Below are 21,568 nucleotides of genomic sequence, written 5' to 3'. Positions count from 1 at the left end.
AACACCACCATTTTTGGGAGCTTGGTCCCCTTCGACAAGCGGGGAGTTTAAAGCTCGTGTCTCAGTATCGTGCCTATTCTTGCTACATATTTGAATTCAGGCAGGATAATAAATATCCTATCCATTATTTGACAATTTTTAAGGATAAAATAAATCAGGATATATTGAATAAAATGGGGGTGGGATAAATCCGGATTCTATAAAAGAAAATTACAAAAACAACTTAACAATTTTCTTCCTACTATGGAGTGACGTGACCACCAATTATCATTCATTCTGACCACTGTACAAATCCTCCATGCCTTCGATCATCGTTGATAATCATTGTCGACCAACCGATCATGCTTTGATGACTGATGATGAAAATGAGAAGTTATACGTTGTATGGCCATCATCTTTGAAAAACTCAAATCCTTTCATAAGCGTGCTCGAAGGATCTCGTTATCCACACCATAGACATGTTTGCTTTCTTTACTCATTGCTCCGGTGCCGTCCACTAGTGGATCTCTATCCACCTCCTCTCCATCCTCACTACCCAGACTGTGGACTTTGATGTCAAGTGGCACCCGAGCTTCATGCGTGGCATCCACCACCCCATTGCCATCCTTTACCTCTATGTCAACTTTTGTTGCCTTGTCTACTAGATCGTCGTGGGCAATACCTCCTTAATTGCTTCGCGGCGCTGTTGGTGACTAAGGCTTGTCTCCCCATGGAATCGTCTCTAATATGGTGAAGCTGGGCGAGGACTAAGGTCCAAAGGTGGAGATGGCGATAAAGGAGACGATCTGGAGGGAGCTAGAGAGAGAGAGAGAGAGAAGGTTTGATACAGCTGTTGAGGGAGCTCAAGCTGTGACATATCGTGTTGGGCAAGTGAGATTTTCAAAGATTTTTATTTTATCTTAGATTACACCAAACATGTGATAGAGTTTTCTACAATTCAAAGTATATTCGGAGGATTTCCAATCCAATCTCATTCTATCTTATTTCAATTCAAATTTGGACAATCAAATGCAGGTCACTCTGAAGAGTTGGGAACGTGTGGTCTTCTAATAATTTGACGTGGCTGAAATGGGAGGAATGTCGTACTTGGTAGAGATTATTCTGCTTTTAATTGTTGCCAGACAGCCTAATGACATTAGAAAAAAAAGGATTTGGAGATTAGTCGCAAAATAAAAATTATCAAATTTGTGCTATATATAAAATGAACTCCAGGATTGAATGTGTTACTTGGAGTGTTAGAGTACCTTCAGTTCAAGAACTTAAAGTTGCACATTTAAATTTCATCAATTGCATGTAAATTATTTTGGGCCAATGTCATTTGCGTAGGCTAAAGGCTGAATTTAACCTATTCATGGAGCTCGTACGGTGTTCTATGGATTTGCATGTGGTCGTTATTATTAAAATGGACAGAAAAACAAAAAAAGCGAAGAAGAAGAAGAAAAGGGGTTAGATTAGGACCGCACACACACTACAGACGGCGGGCATAACTCTCTCCTAGACTTGCGTGACACCTATCCACGAGAGTAAATTCCTAGGATATGCAAAAACTATGTCTTCACTTCAAGCTGAATCTTATAAGTCACGTTCAGGGCATTAAAGATGATGACATTTCATCAGTTCAACTAGGACCAGCAGCAACTTGTCAACATATCAAAACCCTACCCACAGAAGTTATACTTTCACGCCAAGAAGAGAGTGGCAAGATTTAGAATATAGTTTTATTTAATTTATAATTTTCCTGAATATAGTTTTATTCCTTTTGTAGTCAAAGGGTTATAGTTTTTCCGGACTTTGGAATGCGTGTTCCGAAGTGATATCTTAGATTTAAACTACGATCCAATTGTCGGAAGTCATAATTTTTCAAAGGGTTAGATTTTTCAATATATTACAAAAACTACATTTTCTACCAAGGGGTTTATGAGAACTAATTCATACTTTAAAAGGGTGAACTTATGATTCATAGATTCAAAGATAAAAAAGCACTAGAAAAAACGAAGAGGAAAACGATTTTTTTGTTTGTGAATTTGCGTGTATGGGTTTTTCATGTCATATCAAATTGTAGGTTCTATAAAAGTAGAAATCGAGAGCAAAAGTAGCTTTTGATTGTTTGATATAAATGCTAGGCGAAAAAATGTGATGAGATGTCCATGTTTGCAAGTGCAGAAATAGTCATCGGCATGCAAGATTGTGTACGATGCTCTGATAATTAGGATTTACTCTCACATGATTCAACAAAGAGATAAATTTCAAGCTTCAAATCCTTTAAGACGACATGTAACTAGAGATTATTTTCCATCTCGTGTTTGACAAATAAATGATTGTGTTGTCATAACTCCATGTGATGATGTTCTATTACTTTATTGGGCGTTTGATGATAAACATCAGCATGGTTGTTCAGTTTTCTTGGCATCGTTCATTTAACAGATATAGTCCTCTACTAGATTAAGGTATAGTCCTAAAAAGTGATGACCACATGGAAGCGTCCAATGTCAAGAACAATATATCGTAAATAATGGATGGTATATCCTATTTATCACAAAGATATCAGAGAGAAGGAAATAAAATCAGCAAAAGCAATAAAAACATAAAAGATTAAAGATATTAATTTATCATGTGCTTTCCTCAGTGAAGATGGAGATCTTCCAGAGCCGCCCAACAGTTTTGCGGGCAAATACATCCAATCACAACGTTCCCCCACCTTATCCTCTTGGCACGAAAATTGATTCAACCACCTTCCATATTTATATTGGAACCTGCCATTTTAAGCCTGCAACCTCATTGAATGGGCGTGGTCAAAACCTGTGAAAGTTAGATCACACATTATCCAACTACCATTCCGCTCCGTGTTCTTCAGAGATCCAATTTTCAGGCAACCTCGTCCCCCATTCCTCGCCCATTCCTCGGTCGGTTGGTCTTTCATGATTGCCTTTTCAACCTTTCTGATCTTGCCAGAGATCATGTGTTCAGGATTCTCCTGCCTGCTTTGTTGTTTTTCCCCTCTCTCTTGAATCTGCACTTGGACCTTTAACCGGCCCATGTCCATCAGATTTAGGGGACAACAATTTGGACCATTTCAGCTACAAAATTAGGAAAAAACTCTACTTTTTGTCCATATACTTTTGATACTTTTGTAATCAAGTCCTCGGACTTTCAATTTTACCAATCAAGTCCTCATATTCTGGTTAGAACCAGTTGTCGTGGCCATTAGAGGACGTTGGAGTGTGACTAAACAATGCTCATGTGGACACCCCATGAGACAGACGGTGAATGGATTAAGGTTCTTCAAGTTACTTTTTTGTTCTCCTGCCCATCCTCTCCATGGGAGTGTCCTCATAGGCTATGCTTATTCACGTCATTCTCTGGCATCCTCCGACAGCCAGGTAAGTTGGATTTGTTCGGATTTTGTACCAGGAGGATTTCACAAGACATTATGTTTAAGTCAGAGGATTTGATTTGAAATTCGATAGCACATGGACTTAACTACCGAAAACAATATGAATACATGGAGAGAAAGTAAAATATTTCCTTAAAAATGGGATTGGTTAGCGATTACTCTTGGAGTGCACTTAAGACGGTTCTTGTTTTGATCATCAAACTTTTATGCTATTTGTGTGGAAATTACTCAACTGTTAGCTTTATTAAATTAAATCTAAGTGATGTCCATATTCAAAATCTACTAATTGAAACAATGGTATCGAGACAAAGGAAAATATTATTTTTTGCTGGAAAAAAAAGAACGGTCTTACACGAAGTGAAATTGTGAGGTTGTTACCAATTCGTCAGCGTTTCTAACAGAATCCGACTGAGAAATGACATCTTCTGCAAGTGTCTCATTACAATGTGGAAGCATAAAATTTTATTGAATACAATAGTCTCGCAGGCCCAACTCAAGTCTCATAATCAACTAAGCCCATTTAATATTTATGCAAGCCGTTAAGAAAAGCCAGAAGAACAGAAGCGAGGAAACAGAGGCTTCTCAACTAATGCTATCATCAATACCAGGAAGAACAGGGGAAGCTAAGAACAGAGGAAGCAAGACATACAAGAGCGATAAAGAGAAAACATATGTAGAAGAGGAAGTAGAATATGTACATGCTGCTAAGAAGAATGAGAAGGAAACCTGTTGTGAACACTCTGTATAATGCTGCAAGTCTTGACTAGTCTCGGCAGTTAGTCTAGTGTAGTTTAGTTCTGGAAGTTAGTCAACATTTGCTTCAGTTAGTTACTTTTTCTTCAACTGATTCAATACCTGTAAAAACAGTTTTTCAGAGTTAGTCCTTGTATATAAAAGGCTAACTCTCGATTGAATGTAAATCAATGAAAAACAGAATAGAAGGAAGTTCTTCATCTCAAGATCTCTCTGATTCTTCATCCCATTTTTTCTTCTGCGCATAAACTTCTTCATGGTATCAGAGCATCGCATCCTGAAGAAATCATCTTGATCTTGAACAAAGTAGAGATCTACACCAGATCAAAGTTAGATTCGAAGCTTCTTTGATCTCTGAAGATATATGTATCTTCCAACAAGATCTGTAAGTTGGTATTTTTCATCCACATCTAAATCTTCATCAGCAATATTCTCGTTGCATCTTACTGCAAATCGGTAGAATTTGTGTCTGCAACTAGAAGTTGATCGGAGATCGGGGAAGAATAGAATGACAGCAAGAAGTTTGAGATATCCATTTCCTATTCATGTCAATATCTCGAATTTCGTTAACATCAAATTAGCTGAGGATAATTTCCTCTGTGGCAAGCTCAATTCTATAGGTTCTTAAGAAGCCAAGATCTATTCGGTTTTGTGAATGGGGAAATTTCACCACACCGCAAAGACGGTACGGGTTGAAGAAGGAGGTCAAGTTTCGAGATCTCTAATCCCGATTATAATGATTGGATAAAAACTGATCAACTTGTATCCTCTTGGATTAGTGGTGCGGTATCAGAAAATATACTCGGCTTGATAATTGGGTTAAACACTTGCTTATGAAGTTTGGCAAGCTCTGTTAAATCGGTTCACACAAAAATCGGTAGCTAAGGAGTTCGAGTTAAGAGGAAAATTGCAGGCTTGCCAGAAACGTAAACAAACATTATCAGCATATCTCAGGGAATACAATTCAATATGTGATCAATTGAATGCCATAGGGAAACCAGTGGATGAAATCACAAAACTATTTGGAATTCTGGAAGGCTTGGGATCTGAGTATGAGAGTTTCAAAACTACAATCTATTGCTTGAAGCCCCAACCAGAATATGATGAAGTAATCTCACACTTAGAAAGATTGAAGCCGGTTCTGAAATTATTCTCTAAATCGAGTTCGAGACCTAACCTAGCTTACTATGACTAGAGGAAAACTGAAGCTATACATAAAGAAGAGGCTGATAGAGAATATATACAACCGAATGCTATTCTTAGAGGATCAAGAGTAAGTAATCGTGGAGGAAGAGATTATGGAAGAGGAAGAACATATAATGCCAGATATAGAAACTTTGGTTATCGGGAAGAAATATGAGTTACGAAATAATAACTCGAACTATGAACAAGAAAATCAGCGGTTCAAACAAATCAATACCTCCTCGGCTTGGGTCTGTTCAAGGGTTTAGACCATACAATGTATCGGCACAAGGTATTACGATATCGGGTCATATCCGCACCAAATTCAACTCTTCACAAAAGGTACAAGTGGAGAAACCAGTAGCAGAACACACTTTCGACTTGAGTGTCAAATGTAAGAGGCTGGTCATGATGCCTTACATTGTTGGTATCTGTTTGATAACTCCTATCAAGCTGAGGATATACCAACAGCACTAGCAGCACTACATATCGAGGAGGCAAATGATCAAGAATGGTATCCAGACATTGGAGCAACAGCTCATATTACCTCTAATCTTTTGGTATACTTCATAGTCTTTCTAAAAATAACAATCTTCAAACTTGATTATGATAGGCAATGGTACGTGTTTACATCAAATACATTAGTAATGCAATATTGAATGCTGCAATCATTGCCTTGCCTCTAAATGATGTCTTGATTGTTCTGAGATTAAGAAAAATCTTCTATCGGTGTCAAAATTCACCGATGATTACCCATGTTCCTTTATTTTTGACAAAGCGGGTGTGTATCTCAAGGACAAAGACGACCAACACAACCATGAAGCTAGGAAGGAAGGTTAGAGGGTTATACATAGTAGACCCTCATGCTGCGAAGTTTATTTCACACAAAGACGAGAGAATTGTTTGAGAGTATACGGCATCAACGGTAGCTCATACAAATCGGAAATATCTTGAAGCAATTGAAGGCTCAAAATTTGATTTAGTAGAACAAAGAACCACGATGCGTATGTAGAAGTTGCCAAATAGCTAAGAATCTTTACGCTCTACCTTTTCCATTATCGAGTTTTCAGCTACAAAACCTCTAGAACAGATTCATTGTGATATCACGGGGACCTTCTCCGAGTTAAATCTTTTCAGAGTTTCAAGTACTATGTCATTTTTGTTGACAATTTCTCTCGGTTCGAGTTGGATATACCCATTAAAGTGAAGTGATTTCTATAGTATGTTTCTCATGTTTCAAAAGTTAGTAGAAAATCAGCATAACTGTAAGATCAAGACCTTTCAGTGTGATGGTGGAGGAGAGTTTATTAGCCAAAAATTCAGAACTCACTTATAGAACCGTGGCATTCAACAGCATATCTCCTATCCATATACACCTGAGCAGAATGGGATACCTGAAAGGAAGCATCGGCATATAGTTGAACTTGGTCTGGCTATGCTATACCATGCAAAAATTCCACTAAAATTTTGGGTAGATGCATTTGTAACTGACCAACTATATTGTTAACATTCTTCCTACTCAAAAACTACAGATGCGATCTCCTTTCGGCCAAATTATATCGGCATAAACCAAGATATGACCATCTCGGAACCTTTGGCTGTGCTTGCTATCCTTGTCTTCGACCATATGCCTGAGAATAAGCTTGATCCACGGTCACTAACTGTGTCTTTCTTGGATACAGTGATCACCATAAGGGATATCGATGCCTTCTCCTTACTACTGGTCATGTCTACATTAGCCGGCATGTAGTGTTTAATGAAACTTTTTTCCCATTCTCTCAGAAATTAGCAACAATTTATCCTTCCTACACACACTTATATAAATTGTGGACGGAAGAAGAACGATTCCTAGCTTCCTCCACTACAAATCACATAGCACATTCAACTTCTCGGTATACGGATTGGGAACAAGAAGCCACGGCGAATCAAACAAATGGAGTAATCTCACAGATACATGGAACAAGCGGTTTCTGTCTCACCAGCTGAAATTACTATGGATCAAGTATCCACCACTACTCAAGATAGTCCAGAACAAGTTGAAGTACCTGTTTCCATAACTGAGATATCAGATGAATCAAATATGGAACAACTCCCTTCAAATAATCAGACATATTCTCAAGGTACATTACCTACTCACCCTATGCAGACTAGGTCTAAGTCTGGCATTATTAAGACCAATCCTCAGTATGCATGTCTTGCTATATATGAAGTACCCTCTTGAACCAAAAACAATCAAATCAGCCTTAGCACATAAAGGCTGGTATAAGGCAATGACGAAGAGATGGATGCTCTTTATCAGAACAGAACTTGGGAATTAATTCCTCGAACAAGTCAAATGAATGTAATTGGCTGTAAGTGGGTATTTAAAACAAAGCTTGCAGCTGATGGTAGTCTTGATAGACTTAAGGCTCATTTGGTTGCTAAAGGATTTCATCAAGAAGAGGGCATTGACTTTATAGAAACATTTAGTCCAGTCATCAAACATGCTACAATTCGTATAGTTCTATCTGTTGCCATGATAAAACACTGGCTAATCCATCAATTAGATGTCAAAAATGCATTCTTACATGGTACATTGAATGAGTTAGTTTACATGGAGCAACCTCCTGGTTTTCAAGATTCAAGAAACCCCATCATGTATGTCTACTTAGGAAGTCTCTCTATGGACTCCGACAAGCTCCTCGGCCTGGTTTGACAAATTCAGCAACTTTCGCTTGAATATGGGTTCTTTTGCAGCTCAACCGATCCATCCTTGTTCATCTATCATAATGATGAGATACTATTCTTCTACTACTATACGTTGATGAAATTATCACATTTGAAGCTCCTCTCACTTACTTTCCAACCTCATCCATTCTCTAAGTCTTGAGTTCTATATGAAAGATCTTGGCCCTCTACACTACTTTCTTGGCATTGAAGTCAAAAATACTTCTGATCATCTATTTCTTTGCCAGACTAAATATGCAAGAGATCTTCTGACTCGAGCTCATATCCTTGAGTGCAAACCAATTACTACTCCTATAGCATTAAAACCAACTGTTTTGATAAATGACTCTGCTCTACTCTCCAATCTTGTCGAGTATCGAAGCTTAGTGGGTGGCCTTCAGTATCTAACTTTAACAAGACACGATTGCATACGCCACAAATCAAGCTGTGTCGAAATTACGAAACCCCATTGCAGATTTACATAAACTCAAGAGAGTGTTAAGATATGTCAAAGGCACTATACACCTTAGAGTCTTTATTCACTCTCGAAGCTCTCTCCATCCTGTATGGGTTCTCGGATGCGGATTGGGCGGGATGTGTTGAAACAAGAAGATCAACAACAGGTTTTTGTACATACCTTGGCTCCAATCTCATATCTTGGGCAGCAAAGAAACAATCCACGGTCAGTCGATCCTCTGAAGCTGAGTATCGTGCTCTTGCTTCTACATTTTGAACTTACTGGATCGGCTTTGTCTTGCGTGATATAGGATGCTCATTGACTCGTCCAACATAGCTCTTTTGTGACAATAAATCAGCCATCTCTCTCACTATCAATCCTGTTCTTCATGCTCGCACCAAACACATTGAGATAGATTTTCATTTTGTTAGGGAGAAAGTATCATCAGGGTCACTACAAGTGAAATATGTTCCAAGTAACTATCAAATCGTTGATATATTTACAAAACCCCTCTCTCGTACTACACATTATTAGCTACGAATCAAATTAGGAATCGGTTTCTCACCCATTCCCAATTTGAGGGGGCTGTTAAGAAAACGGAAGAACGAGCGAGGAAACAGAGGCTTCTCAGCTAATGCTATCAATGATACCGGGAAGAACGGGGAAGCTAAGAACGAGAGGAAGCAAGACATACAAGAGCGATAAAGAGAAAACATATGTAGAAGAGGAAGTAGAATATGTACATCTTTGCTAAGAAGAATGAGAAGAAACCTGTTGTGAACACTACGTATAATGCTGCAAGTCTTGACTAGTCTCGGCAGTTAGTCTAGTGTAGTTTAGTTACGGAAGTTAGTCAACATTTGCTTGGTTAGTTACTTTTTCTTCAACGATTCAATACCTGTAAAAACAGTTTTTCAGAGTTAGTCCTTGTATATAAAAGGCTAACTCTCGATTGAATGTAAATCAATGAAAAACAGAATAGAAGGAAGTTCTTCATCTCAAGATCTCTCTACAGATTCTTCATCCCATTTTTCTTCTCTGCGCATAAACTTCTTCACAAGCAACGAGTAGATTGCGGCCATAACATGATCCAATGAATCTAATGAAAAGAAAGCATTCAAGATTGGAAATTCCTGAAGTTGAAGAATAAAGGTAGATCTGACTTGATCAAGGCTAGAGGGCTGTTTCCTAATCATTTCCTGCATAATCTTTTATAATTCAAATGTCTTTACCGTTACCTTTTTCCTCGTATCTTTAATATTTCCTTCATAGTGTCTCCTAATTCCTCTATGGAGAGGGGCACGTTCTTGATCGTATGCATTTAGAATTGAGTCAACAATACATGAGAGTTTCTCTCGAAAGAGTGAATCTTTTGATTCTCTATCCAATTGATGATGAACTTTAGAATTCTTTATTCTTGATTGATGGAACATTCCCTTATACTTTGGTGGTGAACTCTAATATCCTAGAGTTCTTTTCCCTCAAACACAACAAACACTTCTGTTCATTCCATCATACACATCCATCAACTTCAGACAAACTCACCATGTATCACATTGTACGGTGGAGCTCTTGAAACGTTACCATGCAGGAAACGATGCTCGAATCTTTTTGAACTTGAAATCTACCTTATGATAAATTGGAAATCACATAAAACTAAGGAAGTCTGAACAATTTTTTTCATTATCCTCAGGGACCCACTGATTTTTTTTTTAATCAAACAGCTAAATCTTATATACCAACAACATATTTAAAGCAATAATAGCAAAGACAGTTAAAAAATCTATGTATAAAATTGCACGTGTCCATCATAATTTGGAGTTATCAATGAGCCAGTTAAACTAGAATTTTCAAGTTCCTATCCTCCGCTCTTCCAGAAAAATTCTCAAGAATGTATGCATGGAATAATTTTGACGATGACGAGCTGAAGGAGATGAGAAAGCAACTTCGACTACCGAATGATTCCATTTGCAACGTTGTCTCAAGCTGTCCAGAGACAGGAAAATTGTTGAATGAATCGCGATTGTGTACTTCACAATTGGCTTATTAAGCACGACAGAGAACTTTCATGACCTTATACTGGTATTATATACTTCGGAAATGAAATCCTATGCTAAGCATGAGCAAGAACATTTGTTAGAAAATCTCACCACTTCAATGGAAACTACCTGGATGTAACGACAAGAGATAATGCAGATTGCTGAAGGATCAGAAGTCTGCCGGAAACTTGGAACCGGAGGTACATCACATGTCGGGTTGCTAAAATTAGTGAAATTGCATCTAAAGCATTTCGCCAATCTTTGTTTCTGGGGCTGCTGGGTATATATCTGGACTAGGAACAATACTAGTTGAGTGCCCATTTTCTTTTTCAATAAACGTTGATTTTTGTGTTTTGTTCATTTTCTGTTCTTCATATTTGTAGTTTAGCACATGAATTTCAATACGAGGTAATTGATGAAATGCGATTTGTGGGGATAAGCATAGCGATCTTGCTTGCATACTTTGAATTTTAGTAAATGAGAGTAGCGCTATATTGCGAACTTTTGTCCAAGTTTATTAGATTTTACCATTCGATTTTGCGATTCAAGATTGAAGACCCTTCGACGATTCTAGCTGGAAAAAGCAGAGTTTAACCGCCTAGCATAGAAACAGATCCTTGAATCCTGCATGAACAAAACCTGCTAACCACTCGGCGTTAATGGAATAATGGAATCACCGGCCCTCCTGATTAACTATGATCATACCTCGCAGCGCCTAGCGGTCTGGCATTTTGATTGACACCAAGGCGTGAACCATGATTTCACATAGATGTCGAAAGAACTCGTGCAATTTTTCTTACAATCAAACAAATGTCCCATAAAGTTGCGTTATACCATGTACAACTTCTGTAACGTGCAAAGACCAAATGAAGAAGATGAAGATGTACTTTTCGTATGTCTGTCCGGTGTTTGAATTTCTGAATATGCGAGCAGTAAGGAAGTGTAAGCAAGAAAATTCCTGTGATTCCTAGATTTTAGGACCCCCGACCAGCATAAAAACCAATGAAACAGAGTGTGGTCTGATGTCCTCGTAATCCAGATCGAACAAAATGGCTAATTTCGAAGTTCGCCTTGGCTGAGGCAATATATAAATACCTTGAAGCCGAAGCTTGTTGAATTCTGAGGCTGTGCATCTTCTCCTGTTCTTAAGATAAGCCGTCACTTTTCTACAGGTTCCCTTCTGAGCAGTTCGGGTTCGACTGTCTCGGTCTCGTGCCTTCTCTTAATCCCAAAACTTCGTTCGTGCCTTTGATTTTCAGCCGGGTGCTGGTCGGTCTCCTCTTCTTCGCTGCTTGCATTTTCTATAGATGGGAGTTCTGGAGGAGCATTGGGCCATGGAGGACGCTTCGAGGGTACCGTGATCCCCAAGGAGGGTTGATAAGCCATCTGCATCACATGGGGAAGAGAGAAACTCCATTTTCAATGACAGCAAAGACTCGATTATCCAAAGCATTGGGGATATATTTGAAGTGATGAGCTTCTAAAGGCAAGACACTCACCCTTTAGGGAATTCGCTACCGGGACGGGCTTCGACACGAAGCTGCCAGACCATAAGCCGGCGGCTGCAGTTTCCTAGTGGCTCCAACACCGATAGGTCTTTGAGCAAAGACAGGGGACTGTCAACATCTTGATCCCAATTGAGTGAGTCCAAGTCCTTCACCCATTCCGGATTATCTTCAGCATCCTTCCGCAGCATCCTAGAATTTAGCACAAAACCGGCCCATTCCAGCTTTTCTGGCAAAAGCGAACCCTGATCATCTAGGTGACTCGCTCCCTGTGCATGTTATGTGACCTATTATCGGTGCGCCAGCCAATGAGCTGATTGGCTGAATCACAAACTGGACCTTGGATAGTAAGTGGCGAATTGCTTTCATTCAAGATTTTCGAAACGGCTTGGTCCGATTCATCCACAGTCGAATGCGGAAGGATTCCTAAAGAAACAGCGCCCGATCCATTTCACAGCCTGGATCTTGTCAAAGAGCTCCATGCTGTGAACGTTACCGTCATCGGCGAACATCACAATGCCGTCCAGATTCTTCTCTCTCACGATTCTGATACATCGAAATTCTCCACGTTAGAATCAGTTTCCATTTCTATATCAGCAGGCTAACGGATGCGACCTTACTGGAGGCATCTGTTACGGTGGATTTCCAGTTTATGCTTCCATAATCAGTGAAAACAAGCACAATTTGCTTGGAAATCAGTAGGCCTTCGCGTTTTCTACTTCACAGACTACAAAGAAAACTCTTTTCAAACCACGAGAACAGTCAAGACTTATAATTTTATTCCAGATGATGAACTTCAAATCAAAACAAGAATGACAATTCAGAAGAAATGCGACTACTGGAAAACTTGATTTCTGACTGACATTATCCGAACGGAAAATAAAAGATTGAACAAGTTTCTGGAAAACTATCAAGGACTCGAGCTAGTCGGTGGATCAATCCTAGTAGTTTTTGAAACATTAAATAAGATCTATGGCTCACACTAATATTCAAGAAGTTCAATTGCCAATCCTTTACTAACCAATAACGAAAAGAGCAGGAAAACACTCCAAGAGAAGCCACTCACCTCAATGCATGAACTCTCATCTTCACCTCCAAACTGCGCCGATCCTGCCAGGCTTCGGGCATCTCCTGCTCGAACCCGACATGGACGGTCCTCAAACCCGACCTCTCGATCAGCGATGCCGTCTCGTTGCTCGCTCCGCCGGCCTCCACCACGATCCACACCACCTCGTACGGCACGAGCATCAGGGAGTGCATCAGCGCCGTCAGATGCATCGCCTGGAATGCCCGCACGTAAGTCGGGGTGATCACAATCAAAGACCTCGGGCTAGGATTCTTAGCGCTGAACTGAGCCCTCTGTTCTCTCTGCACTCTCTATGATCCGGTGCGCCTTCATGACCTCGACGGGGTCGGGGTGCGGCCACGGCCGGACCAGGATTCCGTGCCGGCCCACAGCCACGCGCGTCAAGGACTGGTTGACCGTCGTCGGGCTTGGGTTCGAGAGGAGGAGGACAGGATTGTCGGAGGCCGTTTCATCGGCAGCACGAAACATCGGCGACGTGGAGAAGAGGAGGAAGACGAGCAGCTGAGAGAAACGGAAGCCGAGCACGAGGCTGCCGAGGCAGCACAGGGCGTGAACCGCCAGCCAGAACACGGTGGCCGGCGACTTGGAGGAGTCGAGCGGGGCCAGCCCCCGGAGGGCGGCGCTGCTCTGGCCGTCGGCGGGGTGGCCCTGCTGCATTGCCAAGAGCTTCATTCTCTCCTCTTTCTCCGTCCCTCTACAGTGCAAGCTGATTCGTATTAAGGGGCGGAGGAGGAAGGTTGGAGTTGGGAGGCGAGGTGGGGGGCCGATGGCGACGGGTGACGGAGACGGTGGTTGGAGGTGATGTTGCCATCAACATCCTCCCCGTAGATGTCCATCAATGGAAGGAATCTTTGGGTTGAAGAAGCAACTGCACCGAAGTCCTTAAAAATATTAGTTTTTTCGCGGTTCTTACCAACTGCGGAAGCGGAAAGGAAGAGGAGACGGCGAGGTCGGCGTGGAAGAGATGATTGGCTCGGCGGCGGCGGCGGCGGCTCTCGGACGGGGAAGATGAGAGGTCGCGCTCTCGATGCCGTTTGGTGCGAATCAGAATCATTAGAAACATTTCCGTTCTTGAAACCTACGGTAAACTCATCATCACACGATATGATCTGACTCGAAATCGATGGTAATTGGCTCGTTTTTCGCTCATTTTAATTGGGAAACACCTCATAATCATGTTCAAATATTTGGATGATATAGAATGGATACAAATAATCAGTATATACATGATGTCATGACATGAATTGCCAAATAATTTAAGAAATTAGCAGAACTCAATGAGGAGGTTTGATGCACGGTCTATTCATCATAGAGGTCGGACCGAGTATCCTGCTTCATTCCGAACATTGTAATCGAGACAGTTCATTAGTCAAATCCTAAATAATAAGAAAAAGTCCTCCCAACTAAATGTTGTCAATTGATCTTCATCTCATGAGGTACTTGCATGAATTTTCAAAGATCGAATCCTACAGTATAATTAATATTCTGGGTTACTACATTTTATACGGGAAGTACAATAAAATGCACCTGAGGGGGACGACATTTTGGGACGGTTGATAGAATTTTCAAGGGATCATAGAAATTGCCTCTTCTTATTTGCCTTCGCTGAAAATATAAAAGAATTAAAAAAAATCATACGATTATTACTATTTTACTTAGGAAATTGCCATTCTATCCCTACAATTAATCTGCAGTATTTACGCATACTTGTTGCGAATATGGAAAAATCCATATTTGAAAGATTGAGGAAAACCACCTTATCACTAAAGAACCATTTAACTATGAAAAGAAAATATTGACAGAACACACTACCTACAAAAGAAATGTAAAAATATAAGAGGAAACATCCATTTATTTTAAGATTTAAAATATTTTACAAAGGTTGTTGTAGCAAACAAAATATGCATACCACAATACCAAAACTTGGGTAAGACTATACAAAATTGTTAAAACTTAAATGTTTGTCCATTGATTTAATATGTGTATAGAGGACGTTAGGGGAAGAAAAATCATGGTTGACATTCTTGAAAAAAACGAGAGATTATTTTCATTTCATAAGATAGTACAGATTATTCAATTGATGATGATTTGACTTTTTTAAAAAACTACCCAATTATCTCCAAATTCTATTTGCTTTTTCGGTATAGATTCGCTTTGTTTTAAAGCGGACCGCCGATAAACAATCCATGTCACAAGACTTTTAATTTTAAAAAGCATCTTATATTTTCAAAGGATAATTAAGAAATGTCCGAGAAACACCGATTGACATATTCCTTAAATTTTATTTTCTATCATACCTTCACATATGACACCAAAAAAAAAAGGGTAATTCGTTGAAAATTCGTTCTGTATCTTTCGTAAAAATAACTCGGTTTCCCATCTCCCTCGAACGCAACTTTTCAGATTCGTTGTACGAAGGAAACCCTTCCGCGACAGCCTTACGGAGCGCCGCAGGCATGCGGCGGCGATGGGCGGCCGCCTCTTCTCCGCTCCCGTCGCCGGCCCATGAGACTCAAACCCTACGGCTTCATCCTCTCTCTCTCCTCCGCCGCCAAAGCCCCTCCGAAACCCGCCATGGCCGCCTCCCTCTCGCTCGGACCTCCGCCGATTTCCACACCTCCTCCGCCCCTCCCGAGCCGCCGCCGCCGCCCCAAGACCTCGACGACGACCTCCTCTGCTCCGACCCACGAGCCCGAGACCGCGAACCGGCCGACGGTGCCCCGCCGCTTCCCGATGGGTCGCCGAGCCGGTGCCTGAGCGCTGGGTCGAGGGCCGAGCGCGCGTGGGCTCACTGGGCGGGGCTCGGGCGGCCGAGGCTGATAGTGGCCCCGATGGTGGACAACTCCGAGCTCCCGTTCCGGATGCTGTGTCGCAAGTATGGCGCCGAGGCGGCCTACACGCCGATGCTCCATTCCAGGATCTTCACCGAGACTGAGAAGTACAGGAGCGCGGAATTCACTACCTGCAAGGTAAATCTTGTCAAAGTTACTTTCTTTTTTATCTTTTGTTTTTGGGTTGTGATGGGGCGGTTTCTTGCTGCGCCATTGCTCTGTGTAAGGAGCATGATTCTGTCCTCGGGAGAGAATGTTACATACCACCATTGATTGCAGTTTAGACTTGCTTTAGCTGGCTTAAGTTGGTGACTGGGTGGAGGCTGATTGAGGTGATGGTAACATGGTGGAGCATTCATGTAGATGTTTTGTGTTGTGTTGGTAAGAGCTGTTAGCTCTGGTGCTAGAAAGCTGCAATCAACTTGACTAAAATTGACATGGCTCTTGGAATAGGCAACTAGAAATACGATTAAAGAGGTGCTTCCTTTCTGTGAGAATCTCTATCATGATGTGCTCAATGTAGCCAACTAAATTGTCGCTGAGGAGATCTTGTTTTCTTTTGAGAAATGTAAAAGCAGATAGGGTGTTCACAGCCCTTTTAGTCTTAACCTCTGTTTATCCACAGGGGGCCGGCCCATCATAACATGTGTCGAGACTGTGTTAAGTGTGCTCACTTTTTTTTACCATCAGTGAGCAGTATGTTAAATCTTCAGGTCATCGACCATCATTTTGCTTAAGAATGATGGTCCAATTCCGAACAAGGATATTCCTAATATCATTTTGTCTTGTTCCCCCTGTTACCATGCTGGCAGAGGGTTATCGCAAAAAGAAGGATTTTCAAAATGCAGAAGCAACTGAAGTTTACATGGAAAAGATAGACACTGACAGAAGTCTTAAAACCCTATTCTTCCTACTCTTTCACAAATCCATGTCCAAGAGACCCTCATCCACGACCGCCTCCTCTGCTCAACGTGGCAACCCATGCAAAGTAGAACTTCATCGTGTCGTTAAGTCTTTATTCATTGGCCAGCATTTTTTCTAAGAATGATGATCCAATTTAAAACAAGACCAACATTGTTTCGCATGCAGATTCTGGCTATTAAAATAGTATATTTGAGACATTGTTCCTTCCCTTACTTGTCTTCTTTTTACTAGGATTAGCTTAATGGGTGGCACTTGGGGTTAAAGAACCAGGCAAATCATTCAGGAGCCATTGTTTGTACGCTTCAATCTATTTTGTTGGCTGAACCATCAATATACAGATATTGTTACTATGAGCTTCATTCTGAAGTTCTTTGGCCTTGATAAACTTTTAGGCTTTTAATTTCTATTAAAAAAATGTATGCGCATGGGACATGTTCTTTGGAATTTGCTATACTGCCAGTATTTATTGTGTATTGGAGAAGATATCTCTATGTTATTGGCAAATGTCCAGTGGACTCGTCCTGCAGATAATGTTCCAAATTGTCTGGATTTTTGGAATATTTTTGGGATTTCTTAGTAATGAAGAGTTGGATCTAAGAGTCTTATTTCCTAGTGTGACATACTTGAAGGTTTCCAACATAATCAGCTTAATTATCTGTACATCATATCCTATCCTGCCCCGAAAATGTATTATTGGATGTCTAATGCTTAGATCTATCAATTCGCACCCTCTGATTTGTTTTGGGCCTTAATTCACTTCGTAAAAATCTGAAAACTCATTTGATATCTTTTTCCCAGAAACTGATCTGACATTGTAATGTAGTTCATGTGAACAAAAGATATATTACATTTTATTGCCAAGGTGAAAAAATGGCTTTTGCTGCTGATTTGTATTGGAGCATTCTGTCTAGTTTTGACATTCATCTGCATCTTGGAATCTGCTGTTATTTTTATTCTGTTCTAGCACTTGTGGATATCACTTCGGATGAATGTTAAAGTCGCATGGTAATTTGTTTTGATTTATTATATTCAGTGTGTTTCATGCAAGTAGAGCGAGGTGTTTTAGTTGTGACTGACTATAGATGACTTGGATGATTCATACAATTCTTCTAGAATGAAAAAGCATATATTGTTAATTTGTCATTCCTCTTTTTAATGTAATTTTAATGTAATTTTTCTGTAATTTTTTTGAATTGGCAGGAGGATCGCCCATTATTTGTTCAATTTTGTGCCAATGATCCAGACATTTTGTTGGAAGCTGCACGAAGAGTGGAACCTTATTGTGATTATGTTGATATAAATTTGGGGTAACATTTGATCCATCATCTTGAACATTTTTACATATATCAGTTTATCACAACATGATATATTATTAGTTGATGTATTATATGGCTGGTACACACTGAAATTATTAAACATGTCATATGTTGTTACTGAAAAGGATTTTTTCTCTGATTGCATATAATACATAAGATATTTGACTGATTTTATTGACTAACTCGTCTTCTGAAGCGTTTTTTTTTTTCCGGGGGTCTTTTGCTCAATATATTGCAAACTGTCATAGCCCTTATTGAGTGTTGCACCATAGTCATGATCCAATAGGATGCGATACTTGCTTGATCGTGAAAAACTTTTGAACGGTTTTGGAAGATCATCTAAGACTCAGATGAAGTGGGGCTTGTTTTAGATTGTACATCCTGTAGGCTATTATGTGACAAGGAGCAACTGATATCTTGTGTTATATCATAAAATTGAGTTGGTAATTTTGCACTCTACAGGTGCCCTCAGCGTATTGCTAGGCGAGGAAACTATGGGGCATTCTTGATGGATAACCTTCCTTTGGTAAAATCCCTAGTACAGAAGCTAGCCCTCAACTTGAATGTCCCTGTTTCTTGCAAAATCAGAGTCTTCCCAAAATTGGAGGATACCCTTAACTATGCCCGGATGCTAGAGGAAGCTGGATGCTCTCTTTTAGCTGTCCATGGACGAACAAGAGATGAGAAAGATGGGAAGAAAATTCGTGCGGACTGGTCAGCAATAAAGGCTGTAAAAAATGCTCTAAATATACCAGTCCTCGCCAATGGAAACATACGGCACATGGATGATGTAGAGAGCTGCTTACAAGAAACTGGTGCTGATGGCGTGCTTTCGGCAGAGACTCTTCTAGAGAATCCAGCTCTCTTTGCAGGGTATCAAACTGCTGACTGGATAGTTGGAAGTGAAGAAAGCCACAAAGATGGACATCTGGACCAGGCTCAGTTACTGGTGGAGTATCTCAAGTTTTGCGAAAAATACCCTGTCCCATGGAGGATGATTCGTTCTCACATGCACAAGATGCTGGGAGATTGGTTCAAGATTCATCCGCAGGTGAGAGATGAGCTCAATGCACAGTCGAAACTGACCTTTGAGTTTCTTTATGGTCTGGTCGATAAGCTTAAGGACTTGGGACTAAGAATTCCATTATATGTTAAAGATGAGGATGTAGTAAGGATCTCAGCCAATGGTTCTGCCACTTGATCATTTGTTTGAATATTAAGCTGTAGCAGGCACCAAAGATGGGCCTGGTTTATTAAGTTTACTGTAGTGCTTCTTTGTCTGATTCTTTTTGTGCTATGCTGGCCAAAATGTTTTTCGAGGTCACAAGCACACATGGAAAATAGAGTTCCCTCTTTCTTTCACAGTGAAGTGAGCATGTCATGTGGAGAAAGTTTTGTTGTAGAATATTTTACTGTAGTGTTTATTTTTTAGTTGAACTTTACCTTGTATTAAGTGCAGGCTGCTTGTGGTGTTTCTCTGGGTAAATTAATGCGATAATTATTTTCTCAAGCTTTATGAGCTTTAATGGGTTCATCTCTGTTCCATGCTATAGGTGCACTTCTAGCGAGAGTTTTCTTGTCACTTTTTGATAGATTGGGTTTTCTCTTATTGTTTTGATTATTCGATCTTCGGATGCTCCTTCAAGCATGAGTAAGGAGACTGAGACCATTTCTCTTACTTCCTGGCGAATCCTGGGTATCTTTGCTAGTGGTTTGGAAGAGGGCTAAGCAACGAGTGCACATTAATATTTTGTTCATGACGGACTGCTTTACTTGATTTTGGTTGATGCTGCAATTCATTCTGAAATGGATATGGTCCAGCTGATGCTTAGCATCCAATAAAAGAAACCTGTCTTGCTTTTTAAGCACGTCATACTATTTTTAAGGTAGACTTTAGGTCCTTGGATTTTTAATCTCTCCAGGCATCTACAGTTATACATTCATTCCTTAAAATTCCGCAACTTTCTGGCTTTCTACGTAATGAGAAATGAAATGCTCGGAAGAATTAAGCTCTTACTGACGTGTACATGCAAGTGAACCTCATTCAACCATATAGCCAGGACATATATTTAGCACATCACATGGTGGTCTGTGGTTGCATTTGGAAAAATGGTACTGAAGTTCGCAAAGCGATATGCTACGAATGCTCAAAGCTCATGTCACGATGAAAACGCTAAAAATCTTCATTGATAATTCTCAATACCTTAGCAGACTTTCGAAGAGATTAGAAAATCCTTCAAAGTGAACAACTGGAGATTTCCAATGACTGGTGCAATTTGCTTGGCAAAATTTATTTTGCATCCAGGAAAACTAAGGCTTTGTGGGATAAATTATTGACTTTCTTACATCGTTTTGATTACGGCGAACTTAGGATGATGTACTAGTGAGCTGGGTGATGGAGCCGTTGAGTGCGGTTACCACAGAATTGGAAGCTGCTAGGATCCATCCTCTCCAACACGAAGTGACCAAGCTTCTCAGTCGACTCCACCAAGTTCTCTCTGCACAAGAACTCCTCACTGTACGCCCTCTCCACCTCCCCGCAGAAGTCATGCACAAACACATGCGTCTTCGGGTTACCGCCCTTCTTGCTCCTCGCCAGGACCCCTGCCGTGAATATCGCCGACATCCGGCCCGGTCCGTTGGGCCACTCCTCGCGGGGCCCGTCCACGAGAATGACGTCCCAGTCCACCTCGTAGGCATGATTGGGGAGATCGTTGATCGCCAGCTTACACTCGGAGAACAGGAGATTCTGCACGGGCCTGCACTCGTTACGCACCTGCTCCCTTGTGGAGGCCATGAGCTCCTGCATCTCGCTCATCTTTGTCGTGTACTGGACGTCGTAGGCATCGATCTCGGGATGCTTCTGCTCGACGTATGCGGCGTAGTAGCGGTTCTCGTCGATGAAGACGGTCCTGCCGTTGTGGTTGAGGGCTTTCCAGAGGAAGGTCTCGTGAGTGAGGCCAAATACTAGGAAGTTGCAAGGGGAGGAGCATTTCCTCAGGACGTCTGAGATGGGCTTGAGCTCGGGGTAGGACATGCGGAAAGAGTCGTTGGACTTGGATGCATAGTGAAGGAGGGTGTTGATGACGGTTGATGGCAGAGGCGCGTTGCTATAGGCCGTCGTGGTGGGGGAAAAGGTGGTGGTGGCAGCGGAGGCGACAGCAGTTGTGGAATACTCTCTGGTGTAAATGAGGGTGACGACGAAGGCCGTGGTCAAGAAGGAGATGAAGGCGAGGAGCCATAGGCGGTTGGAGCTTCCTTGCTTCTGGATGTAAGGGTGGAGGAGGATGAGTCTTGTGTTGCTGTTGTTGACATTCTTCATTTTGCTGAGAGAGAGAGAGAGAGAGAGAGTTACCCTCCTCTGGTAAACTTGA

General features: G+C 41.0%; 2 protein-coding genes and 1 pseudogene across 2 annotated transcripts; 1 reads left to right on the top strand and 2 right to left on the bottom strand.

Moving 5' to 3' along the window:
• Positions 1-11,297: 11,297 nt before the first annotated feature.
• On the bottom strand, positions 11,298-13,986 carry LOC104429186 (annotated as a pseudogene).
• A 1,478-nt stretch (positions 13,987-15,464) lies between these two features.
• LOC104429190 (tRNA-dihydrouridine(16/17) synthase [NAD(P)(+)]-like) lies at positions 15,465-19,609 on the top strand. The gene is made up of 3 exons (XM_039300455.1): positions 15,465-16,092; positions 18,079-18,185; positions 18,657-19,609. The coding sequence occupies exons 1-3, from the start codon at positions 15,580-15,582 to the stop codon at positions 19,393-19,395; spliced, it is 1,359 nt and encodes a 452-aa protein (XP_039156389.1). The 5' UTR covers positions 15,465-15,579; the 3' UTR covers positions 19,396-19,609.
• A 742-nt stretch (positions 19,610-20,351) lies between these two features.
• LOC120287587 (protein IRX15-LIKE-like) lies at positions 20,352-21,562 on the bottom strand. The gene has a single exon (XM_039300456.1). It carries the CDS (start codon positions 21,514-21,516, stop codon positions 20,575-20,577), a length of 942 nt encoding a protein of 313 aa, XP_039156390.1. The 5' UTR covers positions 21,517-21,562; the 3' UTR covers positions 20,352-20,574.
• Positions 21,563-21,568: the final 6 nt, after the last annotated feature.

This window comes from Eucalyptus grandis, chromosome 8 (genome assembly GCF_016545825.1).
Source record: "Eucalyptus grandis isolate ANBG69807.140 chromosome 8, ASM1654582v1, whole genome shotgun sequence".
Lineage (NCBI taxonomy): Eukaryota > Viridiplantae > Streptophyta > Magnoliopsida > Myrtales > Myrtaceae > Eucalyptus > Eucalyptus grandis.
This window is presented reverse-complemented; position numbering and strand designations above follow the sequence as displayed.